General features: G+C 39.5%; 1 protein-coding gene across 1 annotated transcript; it reads right to left on the bottom strand.

The window, feature by feature from the left end:
* Window positions 1-10,838: 10,838 nt before the first annotated feature.
* LOC132624288 (uncharacterized) lies at window positions 10,839-11,942 on the bottom strand. The gene has a single exon (XM_060339091.1). It carries the CDS (start codon window positions 11,940-11,942, stop codon window positions 10,839-10,841), a length of 1,104 nt encoding a protein of 367 aa, XP_060195074.1.
* Window positions 11,943-24,022: the final 12,080 nt, after the last annotated feature.

The following is a 24,022-nucleotide window of genomic DNA, read 5'->3' as shown; positions in this document are numbered from 1 at the left end:
TTGAATGGGTTTCTTGAACTTGTAATTGAATAAGAGATTTGAATAAGATTCTAAATCGGTTATGACTTGAAATGCCTCTATTTTGAGATGATGACTTGAGAAGTGAGATTTGGCTCTAAGCCATGACTGATCATTCGGTAATATGACATGATTTGTATTTTGTTGGTGTTTGGGCCTGTATGGGCAAGCTGTGCTAATCCAAAGGATGATTAGCCGTTATGGATCCTAACGAATCGATACGAGTATTTTTGTGTCAGTCTAGAGGAAGATTGACCACCGTTTCTTCCTAGAGCGGAGTATCTATTGCTGTGCTAGTCCAGAGGACGGTGCCTCCGTATCTTTCTAGACCGGAGTATCCATGGCTATGCTAGTCCAGAGTACGATTAGCCTCTGTTGCTTCCAAGCTTGGAGTATCTATTGCTGTGCTAGTCCAGAGGACGATTAGCCTTTGCGGTTTCCTAACCCGGAGTATCGATTGATTGATCTACCTGTGAGTGGCTTGTTTCATATCTTGTTGCCTGTGAGTGGCTTGTGGTGATTTGAATTCGTCAGTGAAATACTTGGCCTGGTAAATGGTAAGAAGTTAAGTTAATACGTCTGTCATTGTTGGATTCTTTGATGACTCTTTAATGTTGCTGACTCACTTTATTCCTGGGTTTGAACTGTTATTTTCATTAATATCATTTTATTGATTTTATTCATTATACCTTTTTTTGTTAACTATTGCCCCTTAGACACTCACTGAGTACCCAGTACTCAGGCATACCATTGTTGTTTTTTATGGTATGTTAGGTATCATTGAGGAGCAGGTTCGTGATACACCTACGACTTAAGAGAACTTGTTGCTTTCGAGACTATTCGGTGAGCCCACATGATTGTTCGTGGGGCACCATTCTATCTTTACTTTTCGCCTTTTAGTTTCGGGCTGCGTCCCAATGATTTAGACATTGTGCATTATCTTATAAGCTCCATAGTATACGTTCTTGTAGGTAGTTGTTGAGTTATTGATTAACTCTCGGGCACGTTATCACGTTTGACTAAGTATTTGATGAATAAAGACTTCCGCTGATTTAATTCATATATTCATGAGTTGTTACATTTATTTTATAAACTGTTGGAGGCGGGTTCAAATATTGTTATTGCATCTTTTAGGTTCTTCCGATGTTGTTCATGACGTCGGATGCCGGTCACGTCTAGGGTGGGTTTTGGGGCGTGACAATAAGTTACACTTAGAACTATTTCTCATTTTCAACCTATCTTGAAATATATGAATATTGAACTTTTCTCTCTAGTTGAGACTTGTTGTGATTTGGTGGACTCCAAATTGTACAACCCCCGTTTGATCATTCAATTTGCAAGAGATTGCTATTCTCTTGAGGATTGTTGCATAAGATAGGTGGATTTGATCCTTTTGGCCAATTGTTTATCAATTGTGTCTTATTTTCTATCTTGTCTTTATTTTCTTGCATCAGACGGTGCGGACACTTAGGAGGTTGTATAGCGAGTTGCAGGAGCACTCCACTACTCCGAAGTTTCCATTTCTTGGTATATTCTTTTGTGTACATATTGGAATGGCGGGGTCCTGTCCCGTCCTTATGATTCCAGTATTCCAGTTAGAGGCTCGTATATACCTTTATATAGTTTGTAGATGCCATGTGACCTCTTCATTGTATTTTGTACATCATTTTTGTAGCCTTATGGGCCCATGCTTATATATATGTTTGGGAGGTATTTAGAGAATGGTTCATGATAAGTTTGTGATGAGAATGACATATGCCAGGCTGAGTATGATAGTCAGCATGATAAGTGGTGCTCGGTAGTCAGCTCCGGGTACCCGTCATGGCCCACGAGTCGGGTCGTGACATGCAGCCTTCCATCTTTCCAGATCATGGCCCATCGAGAACCACAATCCCTGAGGGTCCCATTTTGGTAGAGAATGACCCGTCCTCGGTCGAAGCGGCTGGTACCACTTCCTCTCATCCCCTCGAGCAGGAGGAATTCGATGAAATGTTCGAAGTTGCTGCCCCACTCCTACGACCATCACAGATCCTACGGGTTTTAATCTTCGCATTACTCAAGGGCAAAGAAGACCTTTGAGGGCTACCGAATTGGGTTCCTGACCCAATCCGTGGACACTTTTCCGGCTCCAAGCGCTAAACTGAATGAGAACAGGTCTATTGTTGTCATTGTCACCACGGACACGCATTTCATGTCTTGGCCAATCAGAATAGCCAATTATCTTTGGCCTCTCATGTCTGATGGGGATCAAGAAAAAATGAACCGCGTCTTCTGGCAATGTCTCTTCAACGAGAACATGCGTTCTGCTAATCGGGTATGTTCAATACCCCCGATTTTAATTACATCATATAACTCGCACTTATGCCTAATTTGAGTTTTTTCCTCTTTTTCGCAGTCCGTCATTTTGCAGCAGGAGGGCTTTCTGCGATGTATGAAGGAAAACGCCGAGTTATATAGCCAGCTCGAAGATGTTCGGGGCTAGCTGGATGCTGAAGGCCGAGAGACGAAAAAATTCAAGATCCTTTTGCAGCAAAAAGAAGATTAGCTGTTATCAGTGGGTGACCCATCGGTACTCAAGGCCGAGCTTATAGCTACCAAAGAGGGCAAACTCCGTGTTGAGAATGACCTGGCAGACTTACTTGAGAAGTACACCGTTCTTACGGTGGACAAACGGAGGCTAGGACAGGAAAGCGAGGTCGTAGTTGAGGAGAAGGCGTCCGCTAATGTCCGTCTAAGGCAAGATCTTGATACCGCCAAGGTCGAGATTGCCCACTTCATTACCGAGCATGATTCAAAAAAGGAACGTTCTAGGGTGGCCCAAGATAAGGCCAATAGCCAAGTCTGTCGAAGGCCCAACGAACAGCTCAAAGCCGCCCACCTAGATCTAAGTTTGTTATCTCAACAGAATACCAGGCTGACAACCCAGATACAACAGGCCTTGTCCGAGTGGGATCGGATCCAGGCCCAAGTTGATGCCGACCTCAAAGCTGCCAATGACCCTTCTACTTTGCGAGCTGAGCATATGAAATGGAAAACCCGTGCGCTTACCCTTCAAGAAGTCCAGCGTGATATGGAGGACATAGGCGCAAAGACTGCTCAGGCTAAGGAAGCAGAGACTCGGACCCAGAAAGCTCTCTTGGGCGACAGTTTGGAAGAACCCGCTGCTTCCGAGGAGTCAGATTCCTCCGAGAAGGAGTAGATAGGCCCTTAGGCTAGAAAAATGTACATTTCTTTTTGTGCTTGTAAATTTTTGTCAAGGTCGGTATCTGGCCTTATGTATATATATTATGGAAGTGTTTGTTTCACCGATGTCTTTAAAAATCGATCTTCTCATTTTTTGACATTTTTAAACATTGTTTACTTAATGTCTATTTGAACGAAATATATTCGTACTGATAACTCATTTAAATATAAGTTTAGGCTTGACCTTGGCTGGTCTTTATATGAGTTTGTTGTTTAAGGTGAGTCACCTTTGAAAACAAACGATTTTTGCACCAAGGGTTGGCGACAATGCATATTTTATGCTCATGAATTCGGACGTCTCCAATTCACTTCAAGCATTTGGGTTGATATTTCCAACCTTTCAGACTTAAGCATTTTTGAGTCTTTTTACTTAGGCAAAGTCTACTCTGAGACTTTCAAATCCTTCGTATACTAATCGGGCTCGATTCACTTAGAACTTGTTTGAAGCCGAACCCTTATTTGGTTCGTTGATTGTTAGCGATGGTCCATAGTTCATAGTCCCTGGTTCAGGGTTGTTCATGAACTTAGAAGTAAAACGGACTTACGAATGCGAAGTGGATATTTGCGAAATAGTAGTTTATGTCAACACATGCAAAGCTTAATCCGAAATGTTCTTTTCATTACACAAACTTATATGGTACAACTGTCGAGAGGCATCCGATTTTTGTCGTAACCAAAATAGACTACCCAGGCACGACTCATTCGATCGTTTGGCCCTTACAACAAATTCCTAATGCAGGAATTTTCAAAGAAACAATAAACAATTAATTTGGCCTCGTTGGGCTTAAATGATAGTCCCCTAGTGTTTGGGTTTGAAGTATGAGAAGAGAAACACTATCATTGATACCGAGCAGTCCCTGGTCCCAGTACTTGACTAGTCTTCTCCATTAAAGTAAAACGTTTTACGTTGTTGCCTCGTTAAAAATCTTATCGGAAAATCCACTTCCGGACAAAACCGAGCTAAGGGAAAAAGAGTGCAAGACGTGTTTTCAGGCCTACACTAATCTTCTTCGACTTCATTCGGGCTTGCTCCTGCAGGGATCGAAACAGTTAAGTTAAAAAAAAATCACGAAGAGGGTACGGGTTATACCTTAACAATAATATCTCTTCAAGTGTGCTATATTCCAATTGCTTGGCAGCAGCTGGCCATCTTCCGACTCGAGTTGGTACGAACCTTTGTCGGTAATACCGATTGGTTTGTATGTCCATCCCAGTTCGGACCAAGCTTCCCTTCATTAGGGTTCTTTGTATGTAACGTAACTTTTCGAAGGACCAAGTCCCCAATTTGGAAGTGTCAAGGGTTGGTTCTTTGGTTGTAATACCTACCTATTTGTTATTTTTGTGTTGCCAGACGGACTAGCGCAGTTTCGCGTAGTTCCTCTGTTAAGTCGAGTTTTACTGCCATAGCCTCGTTATTTGACTCCTCTGTGGCGTATTGGAACCGCAAGCTAGGTTCCCCGACTTCAATTGGGATCAACGCCTCCACTCCATATACCAAGGAAAATGGTATTTCACCGGTGCTCGACTTCGAGGTCGTTTTGTAAGCCCAGAGTACTTCTGGCAAGATTTCTTACCACCTGCCTTTGGATTCATCCAACCGTTTCCTTAAGTTCTGAATAATAGTCTTGTTGATTGATTTGGTCTGTCCGTTCACAGTGGACGTTATTTTCTTGATCTTCAGGCCTTCAAAAAAATTATAGACTTTGTTGCCTATGAATTGTCAACCGTTGTCACATGTGATCTCAGTCGAGATGCCGAATTGGCATATGATGTGATCCCATACAAAGTTGATAACCTGCTTTTTCCGTACCTTTTCGAAAGCCTGTGCTTCAACTCATTTAGAAAAATAGTCAATCATAAACAAAATAAAACGAGCCTTACCTGGTGCCCAAGGCAAAAGGCCGATAGTGTCCATTCCCTATTTCATGAATGACCATGAGGACAATACCAGACAAAGCAATTCCCCCGATTGATGTATCATTGGGGCGTGCCTTTGACATCGGTCACATTTCCGAACAAAATTCTTTGTGTCTTCTTCCATATGATCCCAGTAGTAACCAGCTCGATCAACTTACGAACTAAAAACTCAGCTCCGGAGTGATTACCACAGGTTCCTTCGTGGACCTCGTGCATTGCATAGTCTGTCTTTCCAGGCCCCAGACACCTGGATAAAGGACCGTAAAATGAACGTCGGTATTATTTTCCTTCGGTTAAGATATATGTTGCCGCCTTGGTCCTAAGAGCTCGTGACTCCTTATGATCCGCTGGTAATTTTCCCTCCGCCAGGTAGTCAATGTATTTATTCCGCCAGTCCCAAGTTAAACTTGCCATGTTGACTTCGATGTGGCTGGTTTCAACGGCGGAGTTCATTAATTGGATCACCGTACCCGAGTTGAATTCGTCTGTTCCTACTAAAGAGCGCAAGTTAGCCAATGTATCTGCCTCGGTGTTTTGTTCCCTCAGCACATTCTGCATAGTCCATTCTTTGAATCGGTGTAAAACCACCTATATCTTCTCTAAGTATTTTTGCATCCTATCATCTTTTACAATGAAAACCCCATTTACTTGATTTACGACCAAGAGTGAGTCATATTTCGCTTCGATGATCTCTGCCCCCAAGCTCTTGGCTAGTTCCAAACCTGCCTTATACTCGGCTTCATTGTTAGTCAATTTTAAAGTTCTTATGGACTGCCGGATGATATCCCCTGCAAGGGTTTTAAGTACAATCCCAAGCCCGGTCCCTTTCATGTTGGAAGCTCCGCCTTTGTAAAGGGTCCAGATCCTCGAGGCTTTACCCGAGGTTAAAAGAAGTTCTTTCTCTATCTCGAACACCATTGCGGGGGTAAAATCCGCTACAAAGTCTGCCAAAATCTGAGACGTTATAGCCGTTCGGGTTTTGTATTTGATGTCATACCCGCTAATTTCGACTGCCCATGTTTCCAACCTATCGGATAACTCTGGTTTGTGCATAACATTTTTTAACGGATATGTTGTTACTACGCATATAGGGTGATATTGAAAATAAGGATTTAACTTTCTAGATGCACTCAATAAAGCTAGGGTCAATTTCTCCAGGTGGGGATAATATTTCTTCGCATCCCCTAAAGTTCTAGTAACATAATAAATTGAAAATTGCATACCTTCTTCCTCTCGGACCAGCACTCCGCTTACCGCGAATTTAGACACTGCCAAATACAAGTACAACTGCTCGTCTACCTTTGGGGTATGCAGTAAAGGCAGGCTCGACAAATACCTTTTCAATTCTTCTAGGGCTAGTTGACACTCTGGTGTCCATACGAAGTCATTTTTCTTTTTAAGCAACGAGAAACAATGGTGGCTTTTATCCGAAGACCGAGAGATGAATCTACTCAAGGCTGCAATCCTTCCGATCAATCTCTGTACGCCTTTTAGATTCTCGAATACTCGGATATCATCAATGGCCTTGATCTTATCCGGGTTAATTTCCATCCCTCGATTCGACACCATGAAACCCAGGAACTTACCCGAACCTACTCCAAAGGCGCACTTCTCCGGGTTCAGCTTCATGTTGTATTTGCACAGTATATCAAAGGTTTCCTGCAAATGCTTCAAATAATCCTTTGTTTCTAGGGACTTGACTAGCATATCATCAATATAAACTTCCATTGTTCTACCTACTTATTTTTTGAACATCTTGTTAACTAGGCGTTGATATGTAGCACCATTATTTTTTTAACCCGAACGACATCATGTTATAGTAGTAAGTTCCGTACTTGGTTATGAAAGAAGTTTTTTCCTGATCTTCCGGATTCATCCGGATTTGGTTGTACCCGGAATAAGCATTAAGAAAGCTTAATATTGCATGGCCAGCCGTCGCATCGATCATGCGATCAATGTTAGACAAGGAAAGGAATCTTTGGGTATAACTACTACGTTAGCTAACCAATCCGGGTATTTAACCTCCCTGATGGATCCTATTTTAATAACTTTGTTACCTCTTCCTTAACGAATTTTTGTTTGACCTCAGCCATTGGTCTCCGCTTTTGCTTCACCGGGGTGAACTTCCGATCAAGGCTTAGCCGATGAGTGGTGACCTCGGGCGGAATACATGTACTATCTAAGTGGGGACCATGCAAAACAATCGGCACTAGCTTGAAGAAATTTGATTAATTTACTTCTGAGCTCCGAGGTTAACCCCGTGCCTAGGTATACCTTTCTGTCCGGTAGATAGACGAACAGAATAACTTGTTCAAGTCTTCCACCGTTGATTTTGTTGAGTCCGAGTCATCGGGTAGTACAAATGACCTGGGAACCCCGAAGTCATCCTCTTTCATAACTATCTTTCCTTCTCCCTCAAATCTGGCTGGATCCGTGTCTTGTGATTGCTATTTAGCGTATTTTATTTCATTCGCGTCCTTCGCACCCTCGTGAATGGCATTCGTTGGTGTTTGAATAGTTTCTTTAACCGCGAACATTTCTTTTTCCGCAGGTTGCTCTCCATGAATGATTTTTACTCCCTCTGAGATTGGAAATTTCAGCATTTGGTGCAAGGTTGAAGGTACCACCCTCATGATGTGCAACCACAGTCTTCCGAGAAAGGCGTTGTATCTCATCTCCCCGTCGATGACAGAGAACTTTGTGTGCTGAACTACACTAATCGCATTTACTGGCAGTGTGATCTCGCCCTTCGTTGTTTCACACACCATATTAAACCCATTTAGGACCTAGGCTGCTGGTACAATCTGATCCAACAGTCCTAGCTGCTGCACTACCTTCCATCGGATAATGCTGGCCGAGCTACCTGGATCAATCAAAATACGTTTCACATAAGTTTTATTTATAAGGACAGAAATTACCAAAGCATCGTTGTGTGGTTGAATGATGCCCTCTGCGTCTTCGTCACTGTAGGAGATAAATCCATCGGTGCGCAGTCCCTGGTCCTCTTTTCCCGAGTGATTGAGAATTTTGTCTTTTTCATTGTCGGACCTCGGGGTATTTCTACCCCACCAATGATCATGTTGATCATGTCACGACCCGTCTGAGGGCCGTGACGGGTACCCGGGGCTAACCACCGAGCACCATTTGTTCTGCTACTCATCATACTCATTAAGCTTTCTTTTGTCAATTCATACTCAATCATAAGCAAATCATTTTCCATTTGAGAGCATAAATGCTTTTATATACATAAGCCTTTCGGTCATCAAATTAATATTTATATATACATATATACATACATAATAACAACCTTGTGAGACCATATAACCCACACTGCGTATCTACCAGCCTCTACTGGAGTGTTAAACATATGGACGGGACAAGACCTCGTCGTGCCCAAAATACATATACATAAATATACACAAAAGAATAAACCAAGTAGCACCTCCGGAACAATGGAGTGCTCTCAAGACAGCTGACAGCTTCTACGAGTCTGGATCAAGCTCACTTCCCTGTCTACCTGTGGGCATGAACACACCGTCCAAAGAAAACGGACGTCAGTACGAACATTGTACTGAGTATGTAAGACAAAAACGAAAAGACCATAATAAAATAATCATGAGCCATAAGAGGAAGGTATAACCTGCATGAGTTCCATAGGTGAATACATCTCATATATATATCGTATATTTATATAAACATAGTACATATGTCATCACAGCGCATATATCATCATATCATAATCCTCATCGGTAACCCGCGTCCGGGTAACCATCATATGCCGCCCACTAGTGGTGATCATGTCCGGCCTTCTAGGCACGGTGTATGCATAGCATCCCGTTTTAACGGTGACATGCCCGGCCATTCTAGGCACGGTGGAATCGTATGAGGCCCGCCTTCGCGGTGACATGCCCAGCCATTTAGGCACGGTGGAATCGTATCGTCACATAATCATTCATAACTTAACATTTTCATACCTCGCATAAGTATATCATGAACTTACATTATTGATCATTTCATAGACATATCATGACTTAGCATCATTATACATTTATCATTAAAGACATACATTAGGATTTGAAGGCAACTACGGCTATGTCGGGGTGACATAAGGTCGTGAACCCCCGATTATATTATGGAGTAATCATCAACATCATATCTCACCTTGAAGGAACTAACAATTTAAGGTGAGTGTACGCAAGGAGAAGCATCGATGAAACCATACTTAGAAATATTAGCTTCATGGACATCTTATAATACACTAGGATTTCTCATACTTATATTCATCATCATCATTATCATGCTCGTATCGTATTTCCTTTCTTAATCACGTGTGTATGTAACTTCGTATATTCATGGACTCATAGTCTCCATCGTATAGGAAGATCATGGAAAATTTGAAAGATTCATGCCTTAGAAAGAAGGATTGGTCTTACATACCTTTTTGTTTAGCTACTCTATCACTCGAACGTTCCTCTTCAATATTCGTGTTTCTACCTTCAAGAGAAGTCGTACGAACATTAGCTAATCGATCACTTAAACGTGCTTACTAAAGTTAAAGAAAATTGGGCAGCATTTCCTTTGTTTCTACTACTTTCCCCATATCATATTTCAACTCCGAATCGTCAATAATAACATTCATAATATCATCATCACTATTCAATTCCTACAATTTACTCTCATGGTAATCCATAGTCATAATCATACTACAACGTTACATTCATTCTCATCTAATGTTTCTCTCATACTCCTAATATCATTCATAACGTGATTACAATCTCAACATATCAAGATTCATGATTCATATTAATCAACTATTCACAATTGTCACTAATCTCATCTTTTGTAATTCATTTTCCATTTTCTTCCATAATCCAAGTGTTTCGACTTTTTCATACCTTAAACAACATAGAATAATCATGAAACTCACCTTTGAATGCGTAGGAACGGGTTTTGGTTGGTAATACTTCACTTGGAGAAAACCCTAAGTTCACTCCCAAGAGAATTCTTGACTTTGAGGAACCCTAGTGAGCTTCCTTACACTTGATTCACTTGAATCTATGGTATAAACCTTTGATTTCCCTTGTATTCTTGAAAATGAGGTATGTGGAACCTTCTAGAGGTCTTGAAAAAGATGAAGAAGTGTGTGGGAAATGAAATTAATGAAGTGGGATCACATATATATAATTGGACTTATTCAGCCCGTCGGGATTTCCACGGACACTTGTACGGTCCGTGGAACATTGTACGGCTCGTACAACTAGTCGTGGTTCACCACAGGAAACCATAATTTCTGCTGGGTATTATACGGACCATTATACGGTCCGTGGAAAGTTTCACGGTCCGTGCAACATGGTCGTGGAACTCACAACGTTTTCCGAAGTTGTCCGCGTCGTTTCGTTTGATCTCCAATCCTTATACAACCTTCTTAAAACTTGTTTAATACTTCATTAATGATCTAAACATCCTTATAACTCGTCCTCAAGACCTTACCAAACAATTCTTAACGCAACAATTTACGAAACCTTTTCTAAACCTCACTTATACTCCACTTATCCTTATCAATTCTTATCCCATCAACTCATATAACTTCAAGATCTTAATGTACGCATTCTAGGACCACTAATTATCTGTCTTATAATCTTAAGAACTTCCTGTTACCCTTAAACTCGCAGTCGTTCACTCACTACACGACGACATAAATTTTCCAAAGTGTAACAGATCACATGTTGGGGCTCCTCTGGTTCGGTCTTCTTGCTTGTTTCCCTGTTCTTGAAATGACCCTTTGCTCGTTCACTCAGAAACTCCCAGAGATGACTGTTTTTCAACAGCCGTGCAACTTCGTCTCTTAACCTTTTACAGTCGTCGATTTGATGTCTATGAATAGCATGATACTCGCATATCATATTTGGATCTCGTTGCGAAGGGTCGGTTCGCAGTGGCCTTGGCCAACTCGCGTCTTTGATGTGACCGGTTGTCGCTACAATGGCTCCCGAGTCAACGTTGAAGTTGTATTCAGACAACCTCAGGCTTTCGCCGATGTTGGATATCCCAACGGTGCTGTTTCTAAATTGCAAACCCCTGTTCCCCGAGCCGCGATCGCTTTGCCTGTCACTTCTTGTTGTATTAGGGCCAGGACGACTTCTTCCCTTATCTGACCTGAAGATGGACCTCTCGGGCTGAGGGTATGGATGATATTTATCCCTTAATGGTTGAAAATTTTCTTCTATTACCCTTTTTGGTATGTCTGAATGTTTTATCCGATTAATCGGACCCGGTGAGAGCCCGAGCTGATCGTCCTCCACTCGTATCTTGGACTCATACCTGTTATGGATATCCGCCCAAGTAATAGCTCTGAACTCCATTAGGTTTTCTTTCAGCCTGAGAGAAGCGTTGGAACTTCGGGGGTTAAGTCCCTGTATGAAAGCTTGAGCTGCCCACTCATCGGGAACCGCGGGCAGCAACATCCTTTCGTTCTGGAATCTTGTCACGAACTCTCTGAGCCGTTCGTCCTTTTGGAAAATCTTGAATATGTCGGTCTTTCTCGCCTGCACCTTCCGAATCCCGGCGTGAGCCTTCACGAAGGCATCTATGAGCAGCTCGAATGATGGAATAGAGTGCTGGGGCAGCGTGCAATACCATTGCATGGCTCCCTTAGTAAATGTCTCACCGAACGTTTTTAGCATTATCGACTCAATTTCATCATCTTCCAGGTCATTGCTCGTTATGGCACAGGTTATATTCCTGTGGATGCGTTGTCCCGTCATATTTCTACATATTCGGCATCTTAAACCTTTTTGGGATCAATTTCAGAGCCGCACTTGGTGGGAAAGTCCTTCGAACAATATATTTGGTTTCCGGTCCAATCATAATTGGTGGTGCTCTTGGAATTTGATCCACTTGGGAATTATAGTCTTCCACCTTCTCTTCATTGGAGTCGATCCGTTTAGACAGCGCCTCCAACATCTTTATCACCTCGGATGATTCGTTGGGCACTGACGTTCTCGATCGCTACTTACCTCAATTTCCCTACGGGTTGGTACTGGTATTCGGTTCGGTTCCGCTTCCCTGACCTCGTTGTTGGGATATAGCCGTTTGATGCTGCATCATGGTTACTTGTTGTTCCTGCAATAAATCATAAATCATGCGTAAGTTAATCTCCTCTCCCGCCTCTCCAATTGCCCTACGAGCAGTTCCCCTATCGGCAGGTGTATCTCCGCTGTCGTAAATAGCTATATTTGAGTTGGAAACACTTGCTTCAGTAGGAGGATCGTTGACTGGATCACCCGTCGGCATGGTGTTCAATGGTATCCCATTGTTGGGGTTCTCGTCGTGGTTGTTGTTGTTTGCGTTCGACATGTCGAGGCTAACCTGAAATCAAGAAAAAAGGCAAAAGAGCAAGTGAAAGTCGAGTTACAAACAAATCACTGCTATTATCCTTAGCCCCACGATGGGCGTCAAACTGTTTACCCCTTAAAAATGTAACAATTAAATTTGTATATGGTTTAAAGGATATGCGACTTGATTCGTTTATAGAACAAAAGAATAACAATAACGAAATAAAGATTGAGAATAAGAAGATAAGAGATAGCCTCAGTGATGATTGTAACGAATAGCTCGGACTGAGGCCTAAACACTTCGAATCGATTTGTGGAATTTTATCAACTTCAATGCTTACAGAGCTTTGATAATTAGGGTTTCAATACAACTGTGTAGAAGACGGTAAAACAAGATGCCCCTATGTAGAAGACGGTAAAACAAGATGCCCCTATGTCAAGCATTTGTATTTGACAAGGTAACTAAATCAATCATGGATAGTGATCCCCGAAATCTTGGGCTTGACAGCTACATGATGCGCCATGCTGAGTGGAATCTGAAACGGACCTAATTTCTCACACTATCACCAACTAGAAATGCAACTCTTCGGGAACCGCTGGGTCCGGGTGACTGAATTCGGAACGTTTCTATCCAATTAGACGAGCTCAATTAATCCACTGCCCCTTGTTCTTAGTTCGGGCCGTCGGTCTTTGGGTCGGGATCGCAGACCCCGATTTTTACCGTATACATACATCATGCTTATTGACCCAATATGAGGACTTTGAGGGGATGCTGGTGTTTCCCTTATGTTTAGGCATTTAATAATTTATGTAAATTACTCCCTCTGTCCATTTTTACTTGGCGATTCCATTTTTAATTTTCGCTTATGTTTAGGCATTTTTACTTAGCACATACACTTAAGGAGCCATAAATAGAACGATAATTGTGCTATATCAACCCTAATTATTACTAAGTCATTTAATGGTTGAAATCAATCAAACATACTTTAAAAGTTGTGCAGCCACTAACAATTTTTTAAAGACTCCAACTCAATAATTAATATTAAGTTTGAAACAGATATGAAATAGTAAATTATATCTTATTTTTCCAAACTGGATAAATAAAAGTATACATATATTTTTAATATACATGACAAATAAAAATAGATAGAGGAAGTAATATTATATCTTATTTGTACGATATAACTTTTCAACGAGTGGATTTAATTGACCTTTTTTTGGATCATGATGCGTGATGTGCATGTATATATCCTTTTACTTCCAAGTGACCCTAGGTCTCGCTTTTGTGATTAGTACTCCTAAACACGAATTCAAAGGAAGTTTTCTTTGATCATAAATTTTTCATACGCCGTTTAAATATTTTGAATTGTTAATTATTGTGACTTATAGTACTTCTTACTTAGTCTTAAAATATATGAATTTTTATTTCAAAAAATTTAAAGATTCTATGTCTGAATCCACGATCAAACTAAACAGATTTGACTCTCGAAATCCTAATTGTGCCACAGGACGAAGGAAGTAAGTGCAAGTGAAAACTTCTATATATGTTGCAGTTAGATCCAATTAATGCAAGTATGCAACCATCGTTAAATCTAGGAATTGACCTCAACAGCAAAACAATATTTATGGGCAGAGGCGGACCTAGGATTTGAGCGCAACGGGGGAACCATTATCTTTAGTACGCTAATTACTAGCGACAAAGTTAGGCATGCGACTCTTAAAAAACTTATCGATTACAATAGCAAAGTACAAACTTCAATATTATCAAATATAATTAATTTGGTACTAATATAACAAAAGTACATCATCAACTCGTACTTGAACTCGACGCGTTTTCATTTGAAAAATCAAAACAAACTTAACTTTTCAAGACCTTAAGTTGATTGTACAAAATTCCAAATTTAAGAATATGATAAAAATTTAGGGCTTAGTATAAGATAATACAATGTTTAATTAAATCCCAAAAAGTTATGTATTCCTCAATACCTAGTAATTAAATATTATTATATACTTATATATATATATATATATATATATATATATATATATATATATATATATATATATATATATATAATAAATAATCTATATTAATCACTAAAAAAGAAGGGAAAGCTTTAATGTAAGAGAAGTCTGATCGTTGGCTCGAATTCAATTGCCGGAGAAATTAATGAATATCGACAATAGATTCGACTATGGGTGACGTTCCTAACATAGTGATTTGTGAGAAAACTTGATAATGGAAGAAGGGTTTGAGAATGGAGAGAGCCAAAGGATTTTCTTTTTGCGTATTACGTTGGAAAAAGATGAGTGGGAAAAGATCTTTTAGAATTTGGGACTTTTGGGGAAGGTTTTAATGAAAAAGTAAAATGGGAGGGGGACTAATAATAAAAAGATAAAAAAAGAATTAAAAATCTACATTAATCGCAGGTTTGTACAACAGTTACTATACAAATTTTTAAAAAAAATTGTAAAGAGCCGAGATTTGAACTCGGACATGACCAGTGAGCATCAACGCGGGGGCACTCCTACCAACTGAACTATTTTAGCTATTATGTTTGAGGGTTCCTTTTAAAATATGTGATAGTTTTTCAAGGTATATAGATATATGTATATAGGGTTTTTTCCGAAGTTACGGGAGCACGTGTCCCCCCACTTTTCAAGGCGGGTCCGCCCCTGTTTATGGGTTCGCTAATCAATGTAACCATAGTTAAATCCATAATTATTTTATTTACTCAATGAGAATTTTCGATAGATCAGTGGAACCCAGTCGCCCACAGGGGATTAATTAAGGTGTTTTGTGTTAAACACTTGGTCACTGATTACCAGCTTAAAGCTTGATTGTTACTTTCATCTTTGATATATTTTCTTTTGGATCTGTAACAATTCGAATAACTCTTTAAGGGTGTCTTTGGTATGGAGGAAAATATTTCTTTCTAATTTTTCATGTTTGGTTCGTCAATCTTTTTGGAATACATTTTTTTAATAAAAAACAAGTTCCTTAAAAATGAGAAAAATGACTTTCCTAATAGAAGTAGTGAAAACAAGTTTCATAAGTGAAATTCCACATTGATTGGCTCCTTCGCATCATCTATAGCCCCCATCCGCTTCACACCCCCACCCCCTATGCTACACCTAATTAGTCCTCATGCATAATATTTGTCTGGATTATATACAAATGCTTTTGAACAATATTTTATTACTTACTTAACAAATACAAGTAAATAAGAAAACTGCTTATCTTAGCTTACTGAGAAACATGGGCCTTTTAATTATAGGTGACAAATGGGTTTTAAAATTGAGTTGGGGTAACTCTAGTTTTTTTAATTGAGTATAGGTGATAAACTTTGGATTAGTGATTAGAGAATTTTGACTCACCCCAAAGTTATATTTTTAACACTTTAACCCCAAGCTTTATTTTTTACACTTTGCCCCCAAGTTTTATTTTTAACACTTTGACCCAACCCATATAAACCCTACAGAGCCAAAATAACGCGCCAAATTTTCTGTTTGTTTGCGCCGTTTCCACCATTTTTGGCTCTTCTTTTTTGCTTCGTTTCTTCTTCTTCTTGCTGCTTCTTCTTATGCTCGTTTCGTTTTCTTCTTCTTCTTCTTCTTCTTGACTGGATTTTGCTCAAGAAAGAAAAAAACAAGACCACCTGATTTTGCAATTTTTTGACTGGATTTCATTCGTGTAGCACCGGGAATTACTTCATAACTCATTCTATTGTTTTGCTTTCTTCTTCTTCTTCTTCTTCGTCCGCCATTGTTGCTCAAGAAAGAAAAAACTGTGACCACCCGATTTTACAATTTTTTGACTGGATTTTGTTGGTGTAGCAATGACAATTACTTCATAAGTGTTTTCCGCTCATTTGGTAAGTACAACAACGTTGTTTTATTTCAATTTTTCACCTAGGTATAAATCTACTGATTTTCCAACAACTTATAGTAGCTGTTGTAGTTGTTGCAACATATAATGTGGTTGTTGCAACTTCTACAACAGATTATGAAGTTGTTGTAATTGTTAAATAAATAACCTGCAACAACTGAGTGAGTTGTTGCAACAGGTATTACACTTGTTGCAACAACTCAACGATCTGTTGGAATCAGCTTCAGGTTTTGTCTAAAACAGAACCCAAAAAACTGAAGCCGCTTCCAACAGATTATTGACTTGCTGCAACAAGTTGTATAGTTGTTGCAACAGGTGTTCCACTTGTTGCAACAACTCAACTATCTGTTGGAGTCAGCTTCAATTTTTGTCTGAAACGTAACCTAAAAAACTGAAGCTACTTCCAACAGATTATTGACTTGCTGCAACAAGTTGTATAGTTGTTGCAACAGGTGTTCCACTTGTTGCAACAACTCAACTATCTGTTGGAGTCAGCTTCAGTTTTTGTCTGAAACAGAACCCAAAAAACTGAAGCTGCTTCAAACAGATTATTGACTTGCCGCAATAATTTGTATAGTTGTTGCAACAGGTATTCCACTTGTTGCAACAACTCAACTATCTGTTGGAGTCAGCTTCAGTTTTTGTCTGAAACAGAACCCAAAAAACTGAAGCTGCTTCCAACAGATTATTGACCTGCTGCAACAAGTTGTATAGTTGTTCCAACAGGTGTTCCACTTGTTGCAACAACTCAACTATCTGTTGGAGTCAGCTTCAATTTTTGTCTGAAACAGAACCCAAAAAACTGAAGCTGACTCCAACAGATTAGTGACTTGTTGCAACAATTTTATTACTTGTTGCAACAAGTAGTCCACTTGTTCCAACAAGTCAATAATCTGTTGGAACAACTGCTGCAGCTGTTTCATTTTGTTATAGTACTCTCATGACCAATATTTTGTTAAAAAAAATATCTTCAGGTACCTTGAACACCACTAATGGGGGATTCAATAACAATAGGGGTTGATTGCCATGGTGAATGGATCGAGAAGAACAATCGATATATTTGGCGATGGAAGGGTAGTGACACATTAGAGACGATAGCGATGACTGTCCAAAGAGATGTTATGTTCGATGATTTTGTGAACCTAATCATCACCTATTGCGAATTAACTTGTGAACCAAAAGATCTTGCCATCACTTACATGCACAGCTTTTTGAAAATCAGAGGTTCTTGCCATTTAAGATAACTGATCAGGTTCGTTTGCGTGCTTATTTGAATGATGTAGCTAGGCCCATTTTAAGGGTATACGTTGTTGGAAGCCCGATAGAGAACCACAATTTATCTCAAGACCAACAAGATGTGTTAAATGATGAATTAGATGGGGTGGATGTGCATATCCCAGATAATGGAAGTGAGGCTGACCCGATTCCTATACCCGAAGTTGCGAGCAATACATTGGGCACTACACAAACAATACAATCTAGCCATGTTCAAGATGATGAAACAGGTTCTTATAAAGGAATGTCATTCAAGAACAAGGAAGAACTAGCCACTTGGTTGAAACTTGCTTGCTTGAAGAAAGATTTTAGAATCAAGAAGGTGATTAATTCGCGTACTATGTATTGCTTCAGATGTGTACATCCGGAGTGCAAGTGGTGGCTTAGGGCTGTGAAGCTTTTAAGTTCTGACAGATTTTGTATCATAACTTACATAAAGCATCACACATGTGGTTCTGAGCACATTACGAGCCATAATCCACACGCTACTGTGAAAGTCATTGGTGAATACTTCAAAGATAAGTTTCCTTACGGTAAAGTCCCATCTACAAAAGATATGAGTCAATTAATCCGTACAGATTTGGGTTGTAAGGTAAGTTATTGGAAGGTCTGGAAGGGCATGGAGATTGCAAAGGCTTTGACAAGGGGGACACATGAGCACGGGTATGCGGTGCTTGATGCGTACCGTTATATGCTTTGTTCTGCAAATCCAGGAAGTAAGACGGCATTGAAGGTTGATGAAAATGGGAAGTTCAAGTACTTTTTTGTAGCCTATAAGGCTTGGATGCTTGGTTTTGCGCAAATGAAAAAAGTCATAGCTGTCGATGGGACATTCTTGAGGAACAAGTACGAAGGAGTGTTGTTGTCAGCAGTTGCACAAGATGCGGAGAATCATATTTTTCCAATGGCATTTTGTGTGGTGGACAAGGAGTGTGATGCTTCGTACAAATATTTTTTTGAACAAATGAGAAGCTATATAGAGGATACCCCTGAGTTGTGCATAATTTCTGATAGACATCCAAGTATCAAAAAGGCGGTTTCAATTGTCTTCCCTACATGTCATTATGGTTTTTGCATGAGGCACCTAGGGGAAAATCTGAGAACCACCTTTCACAATGGGGGGGTCGTATCTCAATTTTATAAAGCAGCAAAAGCGTACAATATTGATGTCTTCAATGACCATTTCAATCAAATCAGAGATTTGGTTCCTGGGGCCGCCGAACATCTTGAACGTGCTGGATTCCACAGATGGAGTAGGGCATTCTGCCCCGGAAATAGGTATTTTCACATTTCTATTTCCAACAAGCCGCAAATAGGTATTTTCACATTTCTGTTTCCAACAAGTAACGTATCTGCTGCAACTAATAGGTAACTTGTTGCGGCAAATATTGTACTTGTTGTGATTTTTGACACAGCTGAGCCTCAGCCACATGTTCCAACACTAATATGTTTATTTTGTCAGGTATGATTTTATGACGACAAACGCTGCTGAGTCGGTAAACTCAATGTTCAATGTTGAAAGAGAATTTCCCATTACTGCTCTATTTGATTCCATAAACAGGAGGTTTACTGAGAAATTTCATGAGAGGCGTATGGAGTTCATCGACTCACCAACCATCTTTGTTCCCTTAATGGAAAAAAAAATATCAAAATTTGTCAACTTGGGTAATAAGTTATTGACCCATCAAATTGCCAACTACAAGTTCAGCGTCATCGGCCACGGTTCAGTTGCAACAGTCGATCTGCAAAGACGATCTTGTACTTGTAGAGTTTTTGACCTGGACAAAATACCTTGCCCACATGCTATGGCAGCGCTTCGAGTCCAATATGGTGAAGACTTTGGAAGGCGAATTTATGACTACTCATCTCCATATTACAGGGTAGAGAATTACATAATTGCATACTGTGAGGAAATGAATCTCGTGCCTTCTGAAGAATCTTGAGAAGTTCCTATGGAGATTTTAGAGAGAGAAATACCTCCTCCACATGTTGATCCGAGCAAACCGGGAAGAAGACGGACAAAGAGAAGGCGTGGAATCAGGAAATCACTTGCAATGAGGAAAAACAAATGCTCCATATGCAAAACAGCTGGCCATAAAAAAACTACATGCCCAAACCGAATTGTTCCCTAGTTGTTAAATTTGCAATGTCTTGTAATAATAATTACTATTTTTTGTGTTTGTGAAATTGGACTTTATGACATATTTATGTTGTTTCTGTTAGTAAAATTGGTTTAAACGATATGTTGATCTTGCTCAAATCACCAATGTATGTTTTGTGGTTTTGCAAATTCTGAACAGTTTTCACCAAGTAAAAATTCTGTTGCAACAGCTGTGTAACTTGTTGGGATTTTGCCAACCAGATTATGTACTTGTTGCAGCAACTAACTTAACTTGGTTTTCCAACAAGTGACATGACTTGTCACAGTAAGTTCCTATAGTGTTTTGAGTTTTTAGAACAAATGGAATGAGTTGTTGCAGAAAGTCCTTAACTTGTTTCATCCAACAAATAGAATGAGTTGTTTCATCCAACAAGTGATATGACTTGTTCAACAGCTATGTTACCTACTGCAACAGATTATGTACTTGTTGCAACAGTTTAAACAATTGTTGTAACAGATTATGTACTTGTTGCAACAGGTTATGCAACTGCTGCAACAGATTATGCAATTGTTGCAGCAGATTATGTAATTGCTACAACAGATTATGCAATTGTTGTAGCAGATTATGTAATTGCTGCAACAGATCATGAAATTGCTGCAACAACTAGGATATAAGTCACATATGTTTAGTTATTAACAGAGGGAACCAATGATATTTAGTGTTAAACAAAGGGATTCAATGATATTTAGTGATCAATATATTTATCTACTAACATCCTTAATGGATTAGACAGTAATTTCATTGATTTGATAGGAAATTCTAAGCGTATACTTCCCAAATTGAGCGATCGTTGGTGTAATTTGATGAGAACTACTTGATTCACCCATATTTAGGTGTAAACAATGAAAACCAATGATATTTATTGTTTATTAAATGTTCCTAACCAATTTAATGGTATTCTGAGTCAGGACATATGATTAACTAAGCGTATACTTCCCAAATCGAGCGATCGTTGGTGTAATTTGATGAGAATTACTTGATTCACCCATATTTAGGTGTCAACAACGAAAACCAATGATATTTATTGTTTACTAAATGTTCCTAACCAATTTGATGGTATCCTGAGTCAGGACATATGATCAACTAAGTGTATACTTCCCAAATCGAGCGATCGTTAGTGTAATTTGATGAGAACTACTTGATTTACCCATATTTAGGTGTAAACAACGAAAATCCAATGATATTTATTGTTTACTAAATGTTCCTAACCAATTTGATGGTATTCTGAGTCAGGACATATGATCAACTAAGCGTATACTTCCCAAATCGAGCGATCGTTGGTGTAATTTGATGAGAACTAATTGATTCACCCATATTTAGGTGTAAACATTGAAAATCCAATGATATTTATTGTTTATTAAATGTTCCTAACCAATTTGATGGTATTCTGAGTCAGGACATATGATCAACTAAGCGTATACTTCCCAAATCGAGCGATCGTTGGTGTAATTTGATGAGAATTACTTGATTCACCCATATTTAGGTGTAAACAACGAAAACCAATGATACTTATTATTTACTAAATGTGAAGCTTTTAAACAGGTTACTCATCCGTTACAACAGATAATGCACTTGTTGCAACATATTCGTAACTTGTTGCAACAACTAACCAATCTGTTGCAACAGATAACAAACTTGTTGCAACAGATGGGTTAGTTGTTGCAATTTCATCAACAATTGAAAGATTTGTTGCAACAACTGACTCATCTGTTGCAACAGATCACAAACTTGTTGCAACAGATTTTCAACTTGTTGCAACTTCTAAAACAACAGTTAGATTTATCGCAACAACTAACCCATATGTTGCAACAACTGAACCATTTGTTGCAACAAATTTACATCTTGTTGCAACAACTGACGCATCTGTTGCAACAGATGACAAACTTGTTGCAACAGATTATCAACTTGTAGCAACTTCTTCAACATCAGTTAGATTTGTCGCAACAACTGACCCATATGTTGCAACAACTGAACCATCTGTTGCAATAAATTTACATCTTGTTGCAACAACTGACGCATCTGTTGCAACAGATCACAAACTTGTTGCAACAGATTATCAACTTGTTGCAACTTCTTTAACATCAGTTAGATTTGTCGCAACAACTGACCCATATGTTGCAACAACTGAACCATCTGTTGCAACAAATTACAAACTTATTGCAACAACAAAATGTGTGGCATTAATATTCATCACTGTTAAAACCCTCTTTGCACCAGCCCACAAGTAGCCTCCCGGGTAGGGTCTGACACCCCTACAATAATCGACCATATCACCATCCCACTTGAATTCAGCAAGTCTAACCTTCAGAGACACGACATTTGGAACTGTACTCTCTTTTGTCAATTCTGCGTACCTCTTGGACATGTTGTTGTAAAAGTTGAGGTCCAGGATTATGTCAGTGGAATCATAGTACTCGGGAAAATTAATTTTCCTCATACGCATTAGAAGCAGGACTTCATCTACATACTAAAGTAAAAGTAGTAAAACAGTTAGTTACTTGGTGCAACAGATTCAACAGATTATCTACTTGTTGCAAGAGCTAGTTAACTTGGTGCAGCAGATTCAACAAAATAAAGGAACTGTTGCAACAGCTAGTTAACTTGTTGCAACAGATTATCTACTTGTTGCAACAGCTAGTTAACTTGTTGCAACAGATTATCTACTCGTTACAACAGCTAGTTAACTTGGTGCAGCAGATTCAACAAAATAAACGAACTGTTGCAATAGCTAGTTAACTTGTTGCAACAAATTATCTACTTGTTGCAACAACATACTGAATTAGATAGATATATACAAGTGTTGAAACTTACCCAATCCTCCCACCATATTTCCATGCTTGTCAGAGCCTTGAAGTCTGCTGCTCCAAATTCATGCATTGAGTACATGGTTCTCCCACTCTTTTTGGACTTGATTGCAGTCTCAACCTTTTTCTTTCTTTGGGCATGTACAGCCTTGAAAATGTCCACCTTTTTAGCACTTTTGGCCCAACATCAAGAAGAGGAGTCTCAATTGACTTACTAGGAGTAGCAACAGATCTTCTTGATCTAACTGATGCAAGTGCCTTGGCAATTGCTTTGCCCCTCCTCCGAGCATGAACAGGAGTATAAGGGGAGGAAAGATTCTTTGATGGTTTGATACCCCTCTTGGATATCAACCTCTGCATAGAAGTGTTTGTGGCTTCTTGGGCCTGCACCAATTCCTCCACCTTTCTAATCAAATTATCCATTTTGTCCTTGCAAGTGGTGCACTCACAAGCACATGAGGGCACCTTAGAAGTACCGGCACCAACATCAACAAATCTTCTACCACTCAATCCATCACTACTAAAATTACCACCAAATCCGGAAAAATCACTCAATCCAGGAACTGGGGTAAATCCACCAATATTAGCATCATCATCTCTTAATTTTTCCCCAGCAATACTTGCTGGGACATCATCACCACCGCCACCACCAATAACATCAACAGGCTGAACAACACCACCAACAGCATCAGCACCACCAACAGCATCAACAGTAACATGACCATCAGCACCAACAACAACATGACCACCAGCAACATCACCACCACCATCAGCTACAACATCATCAACCCCAGTGATGGCTGTCACTCCAGCCAATTCCCCTTTGAACCCATCAATCAGTCTGTCAGGCACAGATTCTTTGGGCACAAAGGTGACAAGGCATGACATCTCCAACTCTCTTATTGTTGGGACAAGCCATGGGTTCACAACCTACAACAAAAAAGTAGATATATCATAATGGTGCTAAATCATAAAAATCAAAACCTATTTAAAACAAGTTAACAGGTTTTTGCAAAAGGTTACACATCTGTTGGGCAATGTCCAACAGATAGGTAACTTGTTGCCGCAGGTATCTCATCTGTTGGAAAATTTCCAACAGATGGGTAACTTGTTGCAGCAAGTTTCTCATCTGTTGGATATTGTACAACATATTAGTAATTTGTTGCAACATATTATTGTACTTGTTGTAAAAACTTATTGTAACAAATTCAGAAGTTATCAAATTAGTAAATAAAGTGATATGTTGCAACAGCTGTGGTACTTGTTGGAAATTGTCCAACAGATTGTCAACTTGTTGCAGCAGGTTTATCATTTGTTGGACATTTTCCAACAGATGGGTAACTTGTTTCAGCAGGTTACTCATCTGTTGTAAAAAACTAG

Source organism: Lycium barbarum, chromosome 12 (assembly GCF_019175385.1).
Source record: "Lycium barbarum isolate Lr01 chromosome 12, ASM1917538v2, whole genome shotgun sequence".
NCBI classification, from domain to species: Eukaryota; Viridiplantae; Streptophyta; class Magnoliopsida; order Solanales; family Solanaceae; genus Lycium; species Lycium barbarum.
This window is presented reverse-complemented; position numbering and strand designations above follow the sequence as displayed.

Excerpts from the sequence above, each read along its gene's own strand:
- LOC132624288 (XM_060339091.1), bottom strand. The coding sequence starts at position 11,942 with ATGACGGGACAACGCATCCACAGGAATATAACCTGTGCCATAACGAGC.